Source organism: Botryllus schlosseri, chromosome 15 (genome assembly GCF_051294905.1).
Source record: "Botryllus schlosseri isolate E-star chromosome 15, Bs_hap1, whole genome shotgun sequence".
Taxonomy (NCBI): Eukaryota; Metazoa; Chordata; class Ascidiacea; order Stolidobranchia; family Styelidae; genus Botryllus; species Botryllus schlosseri.
Genome location: NC_137250.1, coordinates 23,302,794 through 23,322,370, shown reverse-complemented (window position 1 = coordinate 23,322,370; position 19,577 = coordinate 23,302,794). Strand labels below are relative to the sequence as shown.

Below are 19,577 nucleotides of genomic sequence, written 5' to 3'. Positions count from 1 at the left end.
TCTTCACGCTTCGCGTGTTTAATTGTCACACGATTTCTTGCTTGGTAGCCTACCCCCTACTGAAAATGAAAAAACGCCCAATTTGCCCGATTGAGTCTATTCGCAATTACGGAAGAAAGTCTTTTCGCGTTTGAGCTCGCATAAAAATCGTCGACGGTGAAATGTAGGCACAAAATGAGAGTCGCATATTATCGGAGACCTTCGATATCGATGTGTCCAGACGCCGAATAGCCGTGTCCTTGCAAACTGAGCCTAGCGGGTGGTATACAATAGACCCGCAATACTTGTAATAATAGCTGCTTCTTTACTAAGCTTAGCAACAGACTGCAGAGTACATGTTTATTACTCGCCGGTATACAACACACTGATTGATGAAACAAGGATGCAAGCTGAAGCCTTGGAAAACATAAACGGAAATAATCAAATATTACAACATCTTCCTTCCAATAGTTTAGAAGTAAGAATGGCACAGTGACTACAATACTACACAAAGAAAAGTCAGTACTGAAGCCGATTCGGAGCTTTGATAAGCCTGCCGGATCTCGTGGTAATTGCACGAGTGCTGCCATCACTGATTGCTGTGGCATCACCAATATCCATGTCGTTTGATTTGGATCGAATCGGAGTCTTGATAAGTCTGCAAGGTCTTGCGGTAATTGCTCGAGCGCCGTCATTAGCCATTGAAGACGCATCACCAATATCCATGTCGTTTGTTTTCGTTTGCTCGGCATCGTCGAGTGTCGCTCGTTTTGCTGCGCTGGTTTCACGTAGATGGATTCTGTTACGTACCAATTCATTACCCTTTTCAGTTAGTACCCTGTACGAACGTTCATTTTCTCTAGTCACCACTTTAGCTGGGGACCATATTTTATCATATTTGTTGAATACACGAATCTGTTGTCCCTCTATCAATGGAGGGAGAGCCTTGCTGCGAATGTCAGAATAATCCTTCTGTTTCTGCAGTCGAGCTTGCACATGTTCTTTATAGATCTCTGGTTTGTTGCTGATACCGTGACTTGGCATAGCTGTAGGAATCGGTCTACCAAACATCAGCTCGGCTGGGCTAGGTAGAACACTGTCCAGTGGAGTTGCTCTAACATTTAATAGTGCCATATGGACATCTTCTCCCCCTTTCATGCATTTGCGAAGAATTGGTTTCAGGTATCCAATTTGTCTTTCGATGAACCCGTTTGATTTTGGAAAACGGGGCGAGGATTTGGTATGTTTGACACCCCACATATGACAAAATTTGTCAAACTTGCTGAGATAGCATGGACCATTGTCGGAGACGATTTCTTGCGGCACGCCAAAAAGGCTAAAACTTTCTTTGACAACTTCGATTACGTCTTCGCTGGTGCTTGAAGACAGTTTTTTCACAATCGGGAATCGACTGTAGTAGTCTGAAATTATAATGAAATGTTTACCTTGAATTTCAAAAAGGTCTGTTCCAAGCTTGGTCCATGGCATATTTGGTCGCTCATGACTGATAAGCGGTTCTCTTGTTTGTCGCGGCAGAGCCTCCTGACATAATTCACAGTTTTTGCAGAGATTTTCAATGTCCTTGTATAGCCCTGGCCAATAGACACTTTCCCGGCTCAGAGCACGCGTTTTCTCAATCCCTTGATGACCTGCATGAAGCTGCAACAGTATGTCATTCTGCATGGTTTCGGGAATAATGACTTGTCGACCTTTGAAGATGATGCCATCTTCAACTGCTAGTTCGTCCCTATAAGTCCAAAAGCTTCTCAGTTCATTTGGGATGGACTTGATATCTTCTGGCCAGCCAATGAAAATACATTCAGATAGTTTGTGGAGGACGTGGTCCTTGGTTGTCTCAGTTCTCAGATCTTTTCTCTTTTCTTCTGAAAAGTGGATCATGTCTATGTCGGTGTTTTCGATTGACCACATTGAGATTTCTTCCACATGCGAGTCAAGGTCAATATATCCAGCATTGGCTGTATTAGGCATTCTTGACAGGGTGTCTGCCAGAGTCATTTCATTGCCAGGTCTGTATTTAACATCAAAGTCATATCCTTGCACTTTCAACATCATTCTTTGCAGCCTTGGAGGTGCGACCCGTAGAGGTTTTTTAAAGATCATTTCCAGAGGTTTGTGATCTGTGACCACGGTGAAGTATCGACCATAAAGATAATGGTGGAATCTCTGTATACCACATATAACGGCAAGGCATTCCCTTTCTATATTGCTGTAGTTTGCTTGAGACGTCGTGAGCGTTTTACTGGCAAATGAAATGGGTGCCCCGTCCTGAATCAAGGCTGAGCCCATTCCTTTCATCGAGGCGTCCACTTCCAATGTGACAGGACGTTGCGGGTCATAATATCTCAATGCCATGCATTCGGAGATACCTTTTTTCATTTCGTTGAAGGCTTTCTCGTGGTCAGTATCCCAGGTGAATGGCGTATCCTTTTTAGTCAAATCTCTCAGAATGGAAGAGCTAACCGAAAAGTTTGGGAGATGATTAGCGAGAAAGTTGGTCATCCCAAGGAACCTTTGGAGATCTAGCTTGGTTGTTGGTGACGGCATTCTCAATACGTCTCCAACCTTTTTTGGATCAGGGTATACTCCATTGTCGGTGTAAATGCGTCCAAAGAATGAGATTCTTCTTGACTTCACGATACATTTACTCTGATTAAATTTCAAACCTTCTTGCATTGCAACTTTCATGAATCTCAGGACACGTTCATCGTGTTCGACTTCTGTGCTGCCGTAGATGACTATGTCATCCGAGATTCCGACGCAACCGTCACATTTTTCTAGAATGCTGTCCATTCGGGCTTGAAATATATCCTGACTTACTGATAGCCCGAAAGGTAGTCTCATGAAGCAATATCGACCGAATGGAGTCCTGAATGTGGTTAGTTCTTGAGACTCCTTGGCCAGTTTCACACTCCAATACCCCGCCTTCGCATCCAGTTTGGTAAAGAACTTGGCTTTGCATAGGGATGGAGTTATTTCTTCCACCGTGGGAATATTGTGCGGATATCGTTTCAGTGCCTTGTTCAGTTTGTGTGGGTCGAGGCACATACGAAGATCACCGTTCTTTTTCACTGCATAGGCTAGTGAGGAGCACCAATCTGTATGTCCCTCTACTTTGCGAATAACTTTCAAGCTCACCATACGCTCCAGTTCAGCTTTGATCTTGTCTTTTAAATTGAGAGAGACCCGTCTCGGTGGATCTATCGACGGTATGGCATCCTTCGTCACATAAAGATTCTCTTCTCCATTGAACTCTCCAATGCCATTAAAGCACCCTGGAAATCTTCTAGTAAGATCCTCCACTGTGTTCAGAGCGTCTCTGTCCGATTCACTTTTAATATCGTCGATATTAAACTGGATAAGGTCTAGTTTCAAACAACCTGGTAACCCAAGAATTACTGGTCCGGGCACATCCACAACGTAGAACTTGAGCTCAACCGGTTTGTGGTCAGTTTTCTTTCTTATTGATAGCGTTATTGATCCATGGCAAAGAAGTTTCGTACCGGAGTATCCTGTCAATCGAACGTTAGGTTCGTCTAGTAGGATTTCAGCATATGGCTTGCTGCCAAACATCTGTTTATATGTTCGTATTGGTAAAGTGTTACCACCAGCTCCTGTGTCCAGCTTGGAGTAGAGCTTGCCAGTTACTCTTGGCTCTGTGTATTTCATCAACAGAGGTATAATGACCTCTTTACAGTCCTCATCACATGCAATGTCATTGATCAATATATGGTGGAACTCAATTCCAGCTTCATCATCACTGTCCAGCTGTATCTCGTTGTGATAACTCTTTGATCTTTTGTTTCTGTGGTATTTTCTTTGAAATTGCTGTTCACTGTCTTGTTCTTCTGCAGATTCATCACGTTCATTTTGAGCATGTTTGCAGGTTTTCATCCAGTGGCCCAATTTACCACAATGATGACAAGTGGCATTATATGCAGGGCAACCTCTCGGCCTGTGATTTAGGCCACAGTTTGTACATCGTTTACCTTTCTTTATCGTGTCTATATTGTCATTGTACATTCCACTGCCAGTAGTCATCCTAGACAGTGAGTTACTTGACGCTTGGATCGCTTCATATTCTCTCCCCTTTTCTAGAATTTCAGCCAGACTAGCACCTTTAGGTTTAATCATCAATTCCTTTCGAAAGTTCTCGAATGGATTGGATAGGATAATCATCTCTATCAGACGTTCATTCAACTCCTCAAGTCCAAACTCGCAACGAGAGGCCTTCTCCCTCAATCGTGAGATAAATCCAGTAATAGTTTCTTCAGGTCGCTGCCTGATTTGAGAGTACTCAAGTCTGTGAATACGAAAGTTAATCTTGATTGAAACGTCAATCTCACTTTCTATCTGCTTCCATATTTCTTTTGGATCTCTTTGATTCTGCTGTGTGAGGCCAGAATTCATGATTCTGCGCATTCCCTCGTCGCCAAGCGCTATTTTTATTTTTATGGCCTTTTTCACGTCGTCTGTGATCTCTTGGTCCATAAAGAACAACTCCATTCTTGCCTTGAAGGCTCTAAACGAGTCCACGAGCGGTTCATGTTTCCAGTCCATATGCGGCATTGGAATATTGCTTGCCATTGTAGGTAAGGTCTTTGAAGAATGTAGGAGACAAAACGTACCTTTTCAACATAGACGCCAACACCGCTGCCACCATGTAATAATAGCTGCTTCTTTACTAAGCTTAGCAACAGACTGCAGAGTACATGTTTATTACTCGCCGGTATACAACACACTGATTGATGAAACAAGGATGCAAGCTGAAGCCTTGGAAAACATAAACGGAAATAATCAAATATTACAACAATACTCACCTAGTTTATTTATAAACTTAGAAAATTTTACCCGCTTGGCGTGGCTAGTGAACCGCGCACTCGTTCGTCAATTGCATGTGCCCCTTTAGCAGAAGAGGTTGGCCATTCCTGGTCTATATAGATTACTAATCTACTAATAGGTTAGTTATCTATAGTAATCTAGAGTCCATCAGCCGTCAGTAACATTCGATGTAGCAACAAATACATATAGGTGCCGCCGTGCCGGCTTGTGACTTCATACTGAATACTTGTCAATTGTCGACAACATCATAGTTGCACTAGAACGCAATTTACTCCGTGCCATTGCTGTGCAAGTGTGCATAGCATTAAAATTCACGCCTGGTGTTCAATTATGATAAATCAGCACATGTGGTTGTTGCATATATAATAGCATCTTATGAAATATGTCGGAGCCGGAGCTACTCCTCAAATAACGGGCTCCAGCTCCGGCTCCGGCTCCGGCTAAATTTTATGTAGAGCTCCGGCTCCGGCTCCAGCTCCGGTGAAAATTCACGGCTCCGGGGCTCCGGCTCCAAAGCCCTGGTTTTGAGGTGGTTCCATTTCCCTGACAAGATTTTAATTTGTAACATCGCAATCGGTACGACAATAGCTTTCGATCAATGCCAGTTTTATTAATTTTTCAGCCCTCGCGTCGCAAGCTATAGGACTACCAATTATCTTGATTTTAGATTGCTCAGTAATACGAGAGACTGCTTGCCCGAACGTAACGACCGGTTTTGCGGGAGTTGCGTATCTATCCGTAGGTTAGTAATCTATAGTTGATCACGTCTTCACAGAAATGTCATTACCAATAACGTGCGTAACTATACTCTGTACGGCTTTGCACTACGGGTTGTGGATGCCGTGATACGACCGTCGACCAATCGAGGTTTCAATTCAAGGTCTCACGTCGGAAAATATATTAATATAATTATACTTGATAAATATGACTCTTAGGATGGACAATGGACATGGAAAAGTTTGCTTATCCGGAAGAGTGCTAATCATATGATTACATCTGTTAATCGTGGCGCTTAAAGTTGGATAAGATTTCGCGGGCGGGAGAGAGAGAGAGAGATAGTGATTATTTTCATCCAACCAAAAGACGTAAAAAAACAGACGGCAATGATGATGGTACAGAAAATATACATGCGCAGTATTCGGTATCAGATAGGAATGATCGATACGACATACGACTGTGAAGGTCAACTAGTCTGATCACACCAGCATCAAACAGGTACACTTGACTCTATACAGTCTAGCTGTAAAAATGTTTGTTTAGAATAGGAAAATAAAAAATAAAAAGTAAACGATATGGTTGCAAATGATCAATGAAGCAATGTCTGGGCAGGGTAGGACAACAGCGTTAATATGACGACAGGAGGTGATCAAGCAGGTCTTTTTCGAATCCATTATAAGGCAGGACTATCACGAGTCGTCTGGTGAAATATGTTGCAACGAACGATTAACAGATTTTAATCAGACGATTACCATTCTCGGAATATTCACACTTATGATCTCCACCGTAAGTGGCAAGGCTCATATAACTTCAGTACTCAGAAAAACGCCTCTCGTTCATTAATGTTTTTCATGGATTCGAAACACAAGAATGCGATACAATGAAAAGAGTCGAATCATTGATGCGCGATTCGGGTTCGAGTGCCCAGCGATGCCTCCAACACGGTCGGCGTCGATGTTGTTCATTTTCCTTGCAGATAGTTTCCGTGGTCAGCGATTTTCCGGCTAGCGTTTGGAAGCTTGAAAATTGGTTGGATATCGTGGTGTACGTGACGACGGTCTGCACGGTGTACGAGATAGCGTCTTCAACTGATGTGAGCCTCACACCTTCTTTCGAATTTGGCCTTGGAATGGTTCTAGTTTCAAAAATCAATTTCAGTTTATATCAAACCAGTGTTAATTCGTGCTCACAAGCATGAGAATGACAATATATGTATGGATTGTTTCGCACGATACAGTTCTCCTTCAAGAGCTTCTTGGAGGTACAGAACTTCAGTATACAATTGAATGGTATATTCATATTGAAATGAAACCCGAATATTTTCGTCTGACACTCGTCAGGGGTAATCGTCAGCAACTAGTAGAGAATGGGAAAGAACATTGTATATCAACAATCGTATCAGAAAATATGACGTCACAATGTTCTTCCTTATTCTCTACTAGTTGCTGACGAGTTCTCCTTCAGTATTTTCAGGAAAACCGAAAATTAGATTAGAATTAACATGAGCGAGCATAGAAACTTTTCGCAACTTAAATTTTAATTGTAGTATAGTCATTTCGCTCTAATTAGTCTACTAGTACTATCTAGTTGTTTGGGTCTGTACTCAAATAGTCAAGTTTTTAAGACTACTTCCACTTAAACTCGTTAGATATCTTGAATTTGAACCACCCCCTTTTCCACGGTGATTGAACATACATTCGAGGATCGTTCATATTTGTGATGTCATTAGAGAAAAAACACCTTACAAATTAGATTAAAATTAGATTACCGGCATTTCGCTCTAATTCGTCAAGTCTAGGATTATTTAGTTGTCCAAATCTGGTACGGATAGAATCGGGATGCAACTACCCATTTCAGAGAAGTGAAATCCCTGCTGCCATCTGCATTTTCACGGCCTGGTTCAGCCTCCTGCTCGCCATGCGTCAGTTCCCGGTCATCGGCATCTTTTTCGTCATGTTCACGCGAATATTGAAGAATTCGATGATTGTCTTGCTGGTGTTCGCTCCGCTCATGATCGGGTTCGCCCTCACGTTCACTCTGATCACTCCCAAATTGGTGAGGGTTTCGATTTCGTCTTTCTCGTCTCGGGGTTATTTAGTTTTTTTTTCTGCAGCCTCAGTTCAGCACCCCCATGTCATTCTTTACGGTGCTGGTGATGCTCTCGGGCGAGATGGAATATATCGACAGTGTGACGGGACCGGTGAGATTTATTTCTTGGCCGTCATATGTTTATGAAATGTGTAGGCTAGGGTTGTTCAGAATTGACCGACTTTCAAAAAGTCCAGGTTTTCAGTCCGATTCCCATGCCTTATACCTTAAAAACATATTCTGGCTACTTTTTTTTTGTAACTCGTCCCCTGCATCCGTGTGCACATTGAGCTGGAAGAATAGCAGCTGAAAATAGGGGATTCCCCTAAAATCTGAGTGTCACGATTTTACCTAGCCTAGTTAAAGTGACATATAACATGGATTTATGCAGCTGTTGCGGTTTGGAGTGCTACAAAACCCCACTATATAAGGCATTCCTAGTTCAGGATATCATTTCCATGTCCCACACTGCCTTAGAACTGCTCAAAACTACCTAAAACTGATAGTCATTTTGTTGGATCACATATCCTACACCCCTCAAACTTACCCGGCACTGTTCATCAATTTCCTGGATCCCCATGTGCAAGAATACAACTGTAAATGTAACATCCACTCACAGCCACATAATAAACATCACAGGAAACGAAAAAATAAGGCAAAGAAAGAGATCAACTTGGCAAAATATTACATAAATCAGGTGGATGAAATGGTTGAATTCGAGAAATCTGCATATCTGTTCCGGTGATCTTCCACAGCTTGTAGGAGGCTCGCTCGCTGTTTTTTGTCATCCGTCATGAACGCAGCATAGTCGGTATTCAATTTTACCATACGCTCTGCTGCATCATTAACTACTTCAACAGTATTCACAAATTCTTGAGCAGTCACGAAATCCGGATCAGTATGCCATTCCGAAACTGAAAGACTCAACCAATCATGTTCAACATGTATAGCATCAAATAGAAACCACGATTCTAGCCCAATCAAATCGACCATACTCATTGACTCAGAGACAGAGTCAGAGATCAGACTGAGAGGCATAGGCTACCTCTGCGAAATTTTTCAGGGATTGGCATTTTCAGCAATTTAGCAGCCATCGCTTCCTTCAGTTTGTCAGGACACTTTGGATTAGCCGAGAACGTGGTAAATACCACCATTTCCTCAGTTAGATACCAATGATGTTTTCGCAATTTCTTGTATGCCACATCAGCAACAGTGAGATCGCATAATGAAAAGTTTTTCATGTCATGAAGGAATTTAAGATCATTCCAAGGTGCGTCACATGCAATATCACAGTTTTCAACCAAGCTGGAACATAAAACAAAGGAATGAATGTATTGATTCGTTCAATGAAATATTCAGAATAGTCCATTTGCTCACTCCACATGAACATTTTTTGACAGTACAGGACTTGACTCATTCATCTAGCGCTATGAGTAGCACCAGGCTTGTGAAAACGATGATCAACATATTTGTCATCCAAAATCGCCAAGGTGCCTGTTGCACATTCTCTGTAGTCATCTCTTATCAAGACCTCTTTCTGCTTTCCATCATTGGGTTTCATCAGTGGAAATATTTCTTGCTTTGCTTCATCAGCTTTCATCGCCAACCAGCGGCCTTCAATAAACTGCAGCGTTTTATAGCTTCTTGATTTATCAATATGTTTCCACTTCTTCTTGAAGGTATTAAAATCCGTGTTTTCAGGGCCCGTGGTTGTCGATCCAAACAAACACTTCCCAACCTCTCGAATGACCAGTTCATAGATATGATGGCGACAGCTATTGTAGAAAACTTTCCTGTTAATCAATTCTTCAAGTAACGGAACCGCACCTTTGTTTTTACCAGTGTTTGAGGATGTTGTGTCAAACACAAGAGCTCTAACAGATTTTGTTAAATTCCAAAGTTCCAGCAGTTCAAATGATGCATCAGCCTGTGCTTTTGCTGTAGCACTTTAATGATGCAGCAGACCGTATGGTAAAATTGAATACCGACTATGCTGCGTTCATGACGGATGACAAAAAACAGCGAGCGAGCCTCCTACAAGCTGTGGAAGATCACCGGAACAGATATGCAGATTTCTCGAAATCAACCATTTCACCCACCTGATTTATGTAATATTTTGCCAAGTTGATCTCTTTCTTTGCCTTATTTTTTCGTTTCATGTGATGTTTATTATGTGGCTGTGAGTAGATGTTACATTTACAGTTGTTTTCTTGCACATGGGGATCCAGGAAATTGATGAACAGTGCCGGGTAGGTTTGAGGGGTGTAGGATATGTGATCCAACAAAATGACTATCAGTTTTAGGTAGTTTTGAGCAGTTCTAAGGCAGTGTGGGACATGGAAATGATATCCTGAGCTAGGAATGCTTTATATAATGGGGTTTTGTAGCACTCCAAACCGCAACAGCTGCATAAATCCATGTTATATGTCACTTTAACTAGGCTAGGTAAAATCGTGACACTCAGATGTTAGGGGAATCCCCTATTTTCAGCTGCTATTCTTCCAGCTCAATGTGCACACGGATGCAGGGGACGAGTTACAAAAAAAAGTAGCCAGAATATGTTTTTAAGGTATAAGGCATGGGAATCGGACTGAAAACCTGGACTTTTTGAAAGTCGGTCAATTCTGAACAACCCTAGTGTAGGCCTTTGTTCAAATACGAGGATTTATTCAGATAGCCAAAACCCAACCTCCAATATCAACGGTACACAGTACACACATTACTACAGCGGCACAAATCCACATGACTGAAATGTACCTACTAGGCCAGTCTTTCTCAAACTTTTTCAGCACGCATTGCACTAATTTACATCTCTCCCCACTGCGTACCAACTGGATCATCAATGACTTATTTTACGCTATCGTACCGGTATCATTAACAGTACTATACCATATACACGCTCTGACTACATGGTTCTACATGGTATATAGACTGGGAGACCCGATATGACCAAAGCGTTCTTGGCCTAAGTCACCCAAGCATATTTGGCAGTATTAATAATAATATGCATCAATTTCTTCTCTCCGTCGAGTAGCACAGCAACGAGTAACGAAATAAATGAAAGTAGACAAAAGACAGCAACACCAGTGAAGGGCGGTTTTCATTGTTGACGGAGTGATCAGAAAATAACAATTTGACCCATGTACACAGTGGTAATATTGTTGTAGCATATAAAATGAAACAAAACAACAGTAAACTTATTACAAAATACATCACTGTGATCATGAGGTATATTCTTCTTGGTACTTGGATAAGAACAAGCCCTATGGGGTAAAGAACTTCAGAATTACATGGTACAATAACTTCATATTGTTAATTTAACAAGAACAAATCTTAAGTAACTAACTAGTGATATTCAAAGGTGTGAAAATGTTGGCTCCAGAGTTGGATCAATTGTAATTTGTAATTGAGCTGAATGTAATTAATACATTTTTTCATGTAATTGTAATTGCAATTGTAGCATTTCTATTTTGTGTAATTGTAATTACATTTCATTATCCTGACTCAGCTCTGAGTAGCCTAATCGTTTGATTACATTTCATTGACTTTCGTGTAGCCTATTCGCTGTTAGTCGATCAAATCTTTGGTTGTTAACAGTCGCTTGAAACATATTTCTGTGCCTGTAGTTTTCAGTACTCATGATTAGGAATAGTTCGAATACGTTCGAGCTTTTATTAATTAAAGGGTATTGTACATATCAGAAATGAAACATGAATAGCTTGAGATTGTTGCTAATTATGTTGCTACGGTTGTCAAAGAACACCTCTTTACTGAATCAATTACCCGTTGAAAAGTAATTGTAATTGTAATTATAATTGTAATTATTACATGTTTAACAGTAATTGTAATTTGATATTTTTAGCATTGAGTAATATAATTGTAATGTAATTAAAATATTGTAATTGATCCAACTCTGGTTGGCTCTAGCAACCAATAGAATTCAAATATTTAGATCAGTCAGTACATGTAGAATGGAAACGACACGGTCCGAGCAACGATGGACGAGGGGATTGCGAATCTGACTATCACTGACACCCAGTGATAGTGATAGTGCTTGATATGAAGGGATCATGGCTAGGCCTACTACTGGATAATATATCACGCCGTTTTAATCGTGGTGACTTCGTCGATAATGTAGCTGTTGTGCCCGCAAAGCTCACCACAACTGACCATTGACCAACACCTATATCTTCTACGACAGAATATATTTTCGAATAATGTCAAAAATATATCAAATGTCCTAGCAGCTAGCCCAGCGATGAAGCTTTGGAAGTACCGTACCGGTGTAGCTTCTCGCTCGAGAAAGACGTACTCAGTTAACCTACAGATAACTAACTAACTAGTTATCTACCCATTCCCATTCCCACCCCATGCATGACGATGACGGCGTAACACTCGTCTTAGTGAAAAAGTGAGTTTTCCGCGAGTGGTGCCGTGACTGGGTATTGTACCTGTGACACAATACTATAACTGTACAGTAGGGCTGTTCAAAAAAACTTTTTTTTCCGGATTCCAGCCATTCAGTGATTAAATTGTCAGGTTACCTTAAAAAACGCTGCACACCAAATTTGGTTCAATTCTAACAAGTATAGGGCTCCGCGGATCCAATTAAAATTTTTAATTTATACAGGAAAATTGAAAAAAAAAATTTTCAAATTTTTCTGTCAACCCCATGAAATTGTTGAGCTGTCTTCAGAGACGATGTAAAAAAAATTTGACTCAATTCGGACTAGTAGAAGTGGAGTTATTGGAGTTTTTCGTTGATAATTCTCTAATTATCCTTGATTGGTGGATAATCCGAGAATTATCAACGAAAAACTCAAATAACTCCGTTTCTACAGGTTGGAATTGACTCAAATTTCATTTGCATGGTCTTTCAAGACATCTCAACATTTTCATGGGGTTGAGAGAAAAATTTGAATTTTTTTTTTTTAAATTTTACGTAGTAAATTAAAAATTTTAATTGGCTCTGCGGACGCTTAGACATGTTCGAATTGAACCAAATTTGATGTGCAGCCTTTGTTGTGGCAACCTGACAATTTAATCAGTGAATGGCTGGAATCAGGAAAAAAAAGTTATTTTTGAACAGCCCTACTGTACAGTACATGTACAATGTACATTTTACAACTCTGCACCTACAGTACAACGGTAGAGTAATCACAGTAACGGAACATACATCACTACAAAGGTAAAAATCTACGCGGCTGCAACAGTACAGTGAGTAGGCCTACACATGTCACATACTACTAGATACCAACTCGTGCCTGAAATCCTCCTGGCGCCAACTTGAATAGAGGGCGCATGAAGTCTGCTACACGATGCAATCTGATTGCAGTCGTCAACGTCTATCTTGCAAAAAGAGGCTGCCATCGCTGTCTACGTCACGTTCACGATTCTTATGGTGATCTGCCTCCTCAACCTGCTGGTAGGACTGGCGGTTTCTGACGTTGAGTCTCTCCACAATCAGGCCAAAGCAGAAATGATTGCACTCAAGGTAAGTTTTCGCCTTCTGGTTACCAGTTTTAGGCCGAATTCAGTAGTTCACTCGCCCTTCTCTGTTATTTCAATGATTTTGTTCTTTTGTCACTGTTCGTGGGGAATACAGCAGTTCATTCTGTATACTAGTATGCACCAGTGATGAGCACCGGAGCGGAGTCGGAGTGGATTCGGAGCGGAGTTTTGCCGATTTTGTGACAGTCGGAGCGGAGTCGGAGTTTACTACAGATATTTTTTCGGAGAATTTCGGAGTATTGTAACTTTTGTCTCCAATGTCTTTGGATAGCTCTGACCAGAATACACTCTTGATTATGATTACAGACCAAAACACAGACAGTTGACACCTTGTAAAGTTGTAATATGACAGGTAACATGCAAAAATGATTGCCAAGTGCATAAAAATCAGCCATCTGCACTGCAATTGGGGACTGGATAGTAGACAATACTATGAGGCCAGCCATATTATCACTAAATTTAGTAAAACACATTACCAATTGTACCATGCTTGCCACTGTTTCGGATACTTGACGAGATTCGTTGGAGTATCTCGGAGTCTGGGATTGAGCTGTTCGGAGTCGAAGGGAGTTTTCCTCAGACACTAAAGTTGTCGGAGGGATTCGAAGTCTCGAAAAGCACTATCCGCTCATCACTGGTATGCACCACCAGTACACCAGTATATTATAGTTATGTATTAGATGTAGTACAATATATTTTTGCTTCTGTGACTGGGCGAAAATTTGGGGTTCGTCGAAGGCTCGCAGATTGGCTTAGGGTTCGCAAGGCTTGTAAAGTTGAAGAACCATGCACTGTTCTAGTATAGAGATTGTACGTACAATCTCTATATTTCTAGTACAGAATGTAAACGTGGAATGGCAACGACCGATTTTGCAGCTTCGTTCCGCTTCGCTGAAGCTTTACTCGGACTTATTTTACAACGGTTACTGTAGGATTTCTGGCAATCCAAAAGTTGTCTTCCAGACCGCAGAATCAACTGAATCTGGTCTTGATCGAAAGCTACTGTCACACTGACTCCGAAAATGTAAATGAAAATATGACCAGGCACTGAACCCCTTGGAGTTCACCCTCCAAGTCTGAATTATCTGCATTGTCCGAACAATCGAAGAGCCGCAATTGGTCATTGTTTTGCGGTCATCCGATTGTTCTGAACAATGCAGATTTTAGATGTTGACGGTGATTTTTCATCTAAGTGCGGATGGCTGACCATATTTTGATTGATATTTTCGGAATCAATGCGACAGTAGCTATCGAACAAGACCAGATACAGTAACTTCTGAGCTCTGCAAGACAACTTTTGGATTGCCAGAAATCCTACAGTAGCTGCCGTAAAATAAGTCTGAGTAAAGGTTCAGCGAAGCGGAACGAAGCTGCAAAATCGGTCGTTGCCATTCCATGTTTACGTTCTAGTTTGTAACGCCGGATTCTTGACATTAATTTTATCCAATTACTTTACTGTCGAAATCCTTCGTGACGTTCGTCGAGAGGACAATATGCCGAAGAAGAGTCGAATAGAAGTCCGTTTTTTGCGTAGGCCGAAAAAGTAATATCGTGCGAATGTCTCTTGTCGGACATCCCGCGTAGGAGGATCGCTTGCGGCTGTGTGACGGAACAACCGAACAAATCGCGGTTCTCGTTCAGGAAAGACGGACGGAAAATGAAATGGAAACATCGTCTGAGCGCGTGGTGAGTTTTCTAGACTGCTTTTGTGGCGTTGTGAGAGACTTCTGTCACTTGTTTTCTTATTGAAGTACTAAGATTATATTTTATCACCGTAGTGATGTTACATTTTGAGTAAATGCAGTTATTTTTTTTGGTTCGTATGTTACAACAATAGCAGCACGGTGTACTTGGGTCAAATTGTTGTTGTCTGTTGCACATGCATATATGAATGATATCGTTACAGTGTACACAGCGGAAGCCGTTTTCCGTGTATATTGGCTTGGTTTTGTATTCATCGTTTATTTGCTAATTTATTTTCCTATAACTTAACTGAGTGAAGAAATTGTTCTACATCGTCATATTTACGACTGACACCGGCTCTGGGGACCTCAGTTATATCGAGTCTCCCTACCAATACCATCCTAATGTTATTTCCGTATTATTATGCTTGTATTGTATATATAGCTATCAACATCGCTTTCTATATTTCATGATAAACGAAATACCTAAAACTCTCTCACTCTCTCTGAAGGTTCAACGTATACGGACTGGCTACCACTTACATTTCTCCCGCGGAACTAATCAAGACCCGCGCGCAAGAAAGACCCGAATCGGTGATCATGTGTTTCTTCATCTCGTACAGCAGGAAGTGACGTCGGCTTCGTATCGAAAATATCGTTAATCTTTATTATTTCGTGTCAAATGAATGTCACTCTTCTATGATCCTGGATAACTAACCGCAACACGTCATTTGTAATGCGGTGATTGTATTATGGCGCTCCAATTGTTCAAGACAATGCCAATTTCCGTCTTTTAAATGGAAATTTGGGGTAGTGGGAGTGACCTGGCCAAATTATCATTGATTTTTTAGGTCCGTGGAGCTATGAGCATGCCACACATGACTATGTATATTTTATCCATTTTGAGAAAATTAACTTTATGTGCAGTTCTTATTTTTTCGCCCATATATTAGCCATGATTAACTCTCAAACAATGTGACGAACAGAAGCATGGATACGATATGAACGACAAAAATGAAAATTTTACAAAAACTTGATTTTCCATCAATTTGAAAAATGGATCTCAAAATTGGAAAAATGGACATAAAGCTACTTAGATTCCCCCGCGACTATGTGGGTTAATTATCGTGTTAGGATTAGGATATATAGAAGGGTTGATTTCTGGATTAGTGTTGGGGTCGGGGTTAGCTTAGGGCAGGGGCGGGAAACTTATCCACTCGGCAGGCCGGATATGGGAAAATGAAGTAGTTGGTGGGGATTCCTGAACTGATGCATTATTCGCATATTTATCCACCTAAACAAGGAATAAATCGTATTTATTGTAAACTTTAAGTTTATAGCATATAGACCAAAACAGTCTTCAATGAATTTATTAACGTAATGTACTTCAATGGCGGTTGAAGTCAATGAGACATCTGTGGTCGATCAAAAGTTGTCAACAAGTTCTTTTAACTCTGGCTCCATGTCAGACTAAGAAACCCTCAGTAAAGTCTACGCGTGAACATCAGTTAGATTGGGACGCAGGTTTGCTGTTGATGGTGATCATGATCGAATATAATTGCTCGCAAATGTATGCAGATTCGCACAGAACAAGTATCTTTCTCAAGTTGGCAAATTTGGATTCATTCAGTGACACAAAAATTATTGTTCACGTTTCAGGTTGTAATTTCTCTTTCAGGGTAGAATCTGTCTGCGGGCGGCTCAAAATCCGGCCGCGGACCGTAAGCTACCCGCCCATGGTATAGGTGTTATGGAGTCACATGCTGAAGTGACGCATGCTCTGCTCAACTGTCGTTTTCATTGAGCCGCATGCTCAAATGTCGGGCAGCCATTTATCTGGCGATCATTATCCGTATCTGGCTGCCCATCAGTGTAGTCACCTGTTTTGCATCTATCAGTACGTTAGTAATCTGTGGTGCTATCCACCCTCACTTTAACAGGACACGGAAAAAATCGGCCGCGATTTATCACTCATCAAGATCTGCCTCGAGCGATTGGCCTCCGTGTCGCAACGGTCCCTGAAGAGCGAGGCTAGCGTGGGAGTGAAATCTCCGGTCGAAGTGCCGGGGGCGCGGGCGCTTCGGAAAACGTTCGGAATCACAGGAAGCAAAAGACGATCGCAGTTGAATCGACCGTTCTTCTGATCTGTTGTTTTCAGCCTTGAATAACGATGATTGGTGGCTCATTGGGTAATTGTGCATTGTGCAACCATTTTTAGCATGGTGGCGTGGACTTATCTTTACAGCACGGCCAATATCGGATAGCACCTTCATAGATAATCCCGATATTCAATTGTAGATTAATGAGGCGCATGTCCAGAACTTCAGAGCATTTATTTGAACATCTTTACCATAATTTATATGCTTGGATATGAAATACACTAGAAAGGATCCATCTGGACACCTGTAGTCGAAAAAAAACAGATCAATATTCCCTGTCTAGAAGTCGCAGATGATAGTTCTCACTTCCTACTACCGTGCTGTGCCTCCACAAAAATTGCCGATATTACTTTACCTCTGATGGCCGATATTTTATTCAAAATGTGATATCGATGTTTTGATCGCATTTTAATTTCTAGGCTTGAGAAGAAATTCCCCAAAAGGGGGGCATTATTAGGCGTCCTCCGTGGACACTTTCTATTTATTAATAAAGAGGACGTATAATAACCCGCCTTATCAAACAATGGAATGAACATCGGTCCCTTTTTGCTACTTCCTAATTTATTACCTGCTGTAAAGATCGCGTTTATCAAAGATTTGCTATTATATGGTTGATGGTAACTAAACACGAAAATGAAGCGGTCCGCCCGTTTAAGAATTTCCGATCTATTTTTTATATAGTTTCATCTAACTGAAATATATTTAATGCACCATATTGATATTTGTCCATTCGCACATTTCTTCCCACGCGAAATAGTTATTATATGTATTAAGCTACTATACTTGCGATTCGAGTGACGGGGATTTCATATTTAAACCAAGATCGGAGAAGTCTTCCGTACTCGTGGGCGTAAAAAGTTCATGTTCCCAGTTGTCTTCGTTCAGAGGGAAACTTGGACATTTTATTTTATAGAGGGGATCAGTTCTAGTCTATATAAATATATGAGACTACGATTCTATGTGTGTCTGTCGCTGTGTTTCATCGAGGATCGTTTTTACACTAGGTACAACTTGACAAGGTGATAGCTGGCGATAGTTAAGTGTCTGATTTCGAAGGCTACCCCAATTCGTTTCGATACCTTCCTATCTTTTCATTATATCGCAATACTGTGGTGCTTTGAAATGATATAAATTATTAATATGCTGACACTGATAGGACTGCAGTAAGATTTTCCTTCTGGACAGCACTTCGCAACTATATACGCCTCTCGACACACTAGTTCCACAATCCACATTTACGACGCTCAGCCTTCCCTCTATGCTTTCAGACATTCATTTGCGAAAATGAAGCATAGCAAGAACATAAAATCCGTACGGTAGTAGATGTCATAGCAAGGTATAAGAAATAATATAGTTTCACCATAGGGTGTAGGCTAAATAGCATCTGAGTTTTCAGCGAACTGGGCACCGAACGTCAGCAGAAATTAGTTTGCCGGACGTTACCGTGATCCCAGTCTATAAATCTAGATATTATACCTTCAGCAGAATACGTTTTAGCGACAAATTCCTCATCGCGAGACGGCAAGCAGATGTCATGAAATCGCTCAAAAATATCAATCACGAAACCAATATGAACCATAGGTGGGTCTTTTCAAATTCGCAAGAACTTGAAAATATAATTCAATTCCGAATTGGAAAGAAATACAACAACAAAACAAGTTCAGTTGATACCTTAAATCCAGAGGTGGTCAGTAACGAAGTACTTCCACTTTTTAGAAGTACTCAAGTAGTTTTCCTCTACTTCTGGTACTTGCTCAAGTAGGTCTGATTTTCTCTACTTCTACTTCGAAATATTTTGTGATCTACTTACTTACTTTTCGCTATTTTCAGTTTGTCAAGTACAAGTAGTTTGATCCCCCAATACTAAAGATAGCCTGAGGAAGTTCGGGCTGTTTTCACGGAGTACCAACATTTAATATTCATGAAAGTCAGGTAAAGCCCAGAAATTTTGTTGCGCTTCGCGCACAGTAGTTATGGAGTGACAAATATGTTTTCACGAAAGTATCAGTGAATATAATTTAGGTACGGGATTGCTTGGTTTCACTCACACCGTATTGTCGCCCATATGAAATATTTCATCACAGTAAATATGGCCACATAACGTTTGAAACTACCGTTTCGCAATCCAGCAGTTACCTATAATATCGTAATCTAGCAACTCATGACGTGTCCTGCTAATTCAATCTGAAAAATCTGGCTTTTTTGAACGTTACACCTGTTTTAACAGATCACTTTAGAAGGTTCATGGATAAAAGACATGAAATTTATTTTACACTTTTTAGAAGCGGTATTTGTATTTCACTTTCAATTCCGAGTATCACACTTTGAGTTCGAATTACTTTCAGTTCTTTTGTCAGCAGAACATACATGTTGAAGCATAAAAGCAAGTGTAGTAAAGCCTCTATTTTCAGAAAATAAAGCTACACTAAATACGAATTTTACGATCCACCATATTTGTTATTAACGTATACTAATCGCGCAAAGTGTTGAAACAGTATCCGATACAACTTCGCCGTATTTCTCTTCGCCTAAACTTGGGACTTACAATCAGGGCTTCGGAGCAGCCCTAAATTTGCATTGC

At 40.8% G+C, this 19,577-nt stretch overlaps 1 protein-coding gene and 1 long non-coding RNA gene across 3 annotated transcripts in view; one reads left to right on the top strand and one right to left on the bottom strand.

The window, feature by feature from the left end:
• Positions 1 to 17,955, top strand: part of LOC145458069 (transient receptor potential cation channel subfamily A member 1 homolog) — a 41,382-nt gene extending 23,427 nt beyond the window's left edge. For both annotated transcript variants that reach the window (XM_080336378.1, XM_080336377.1), the window contains 7 exons: positions 6,533 to 6,649; positions 7,414 to 7,611; positions 7,670 to 7,756; positions 12,980 to 13,138; positions 14,690 to 14,841; positions 15,350 to 15,431; positions 16,778 to 17,955. In XM_080336378.1, the coding sequence (XP_080192504.1) occupies positions 6,533 to 6,649; positions 7,414 to 7,611; positions 7,670 to 7,756; positions 12,980 to 13,138; positions 14,690 to 14,841; positions 15,350 to 15,431; positions 16,778 to 16,981 (999 nt within the window). In that variant the 3' untranslated portion in view covers positions 16,982 to 17,955. The remainder of the gene's footprint in view (positions 1 to 6,532; positions 6,650 to 7,413; positions 7,612 to 7,669; positions 7,757 to 12,979; positions 13,139 to 14,689; positions 14,842 to 15,349; positions 15,432 to 16,777) is intronic.
• Positions 6,392 to 7,538, bottom strand: LOC145458070 (uncharacterized). Its single transcript, XR_013921064.1, has 2 exons — positions 7,405 to 7,538; positions 6,392 to 6,691 (listed from the first exon to the last, which is right to left on the bottom strand). It is a non-coding gene; the product is annotated as an uncharacterized LOC145458070 (long non-coding RNA).
• Positions 17,956 to 19,577: the final 1,622 nt, after the last annotated feature.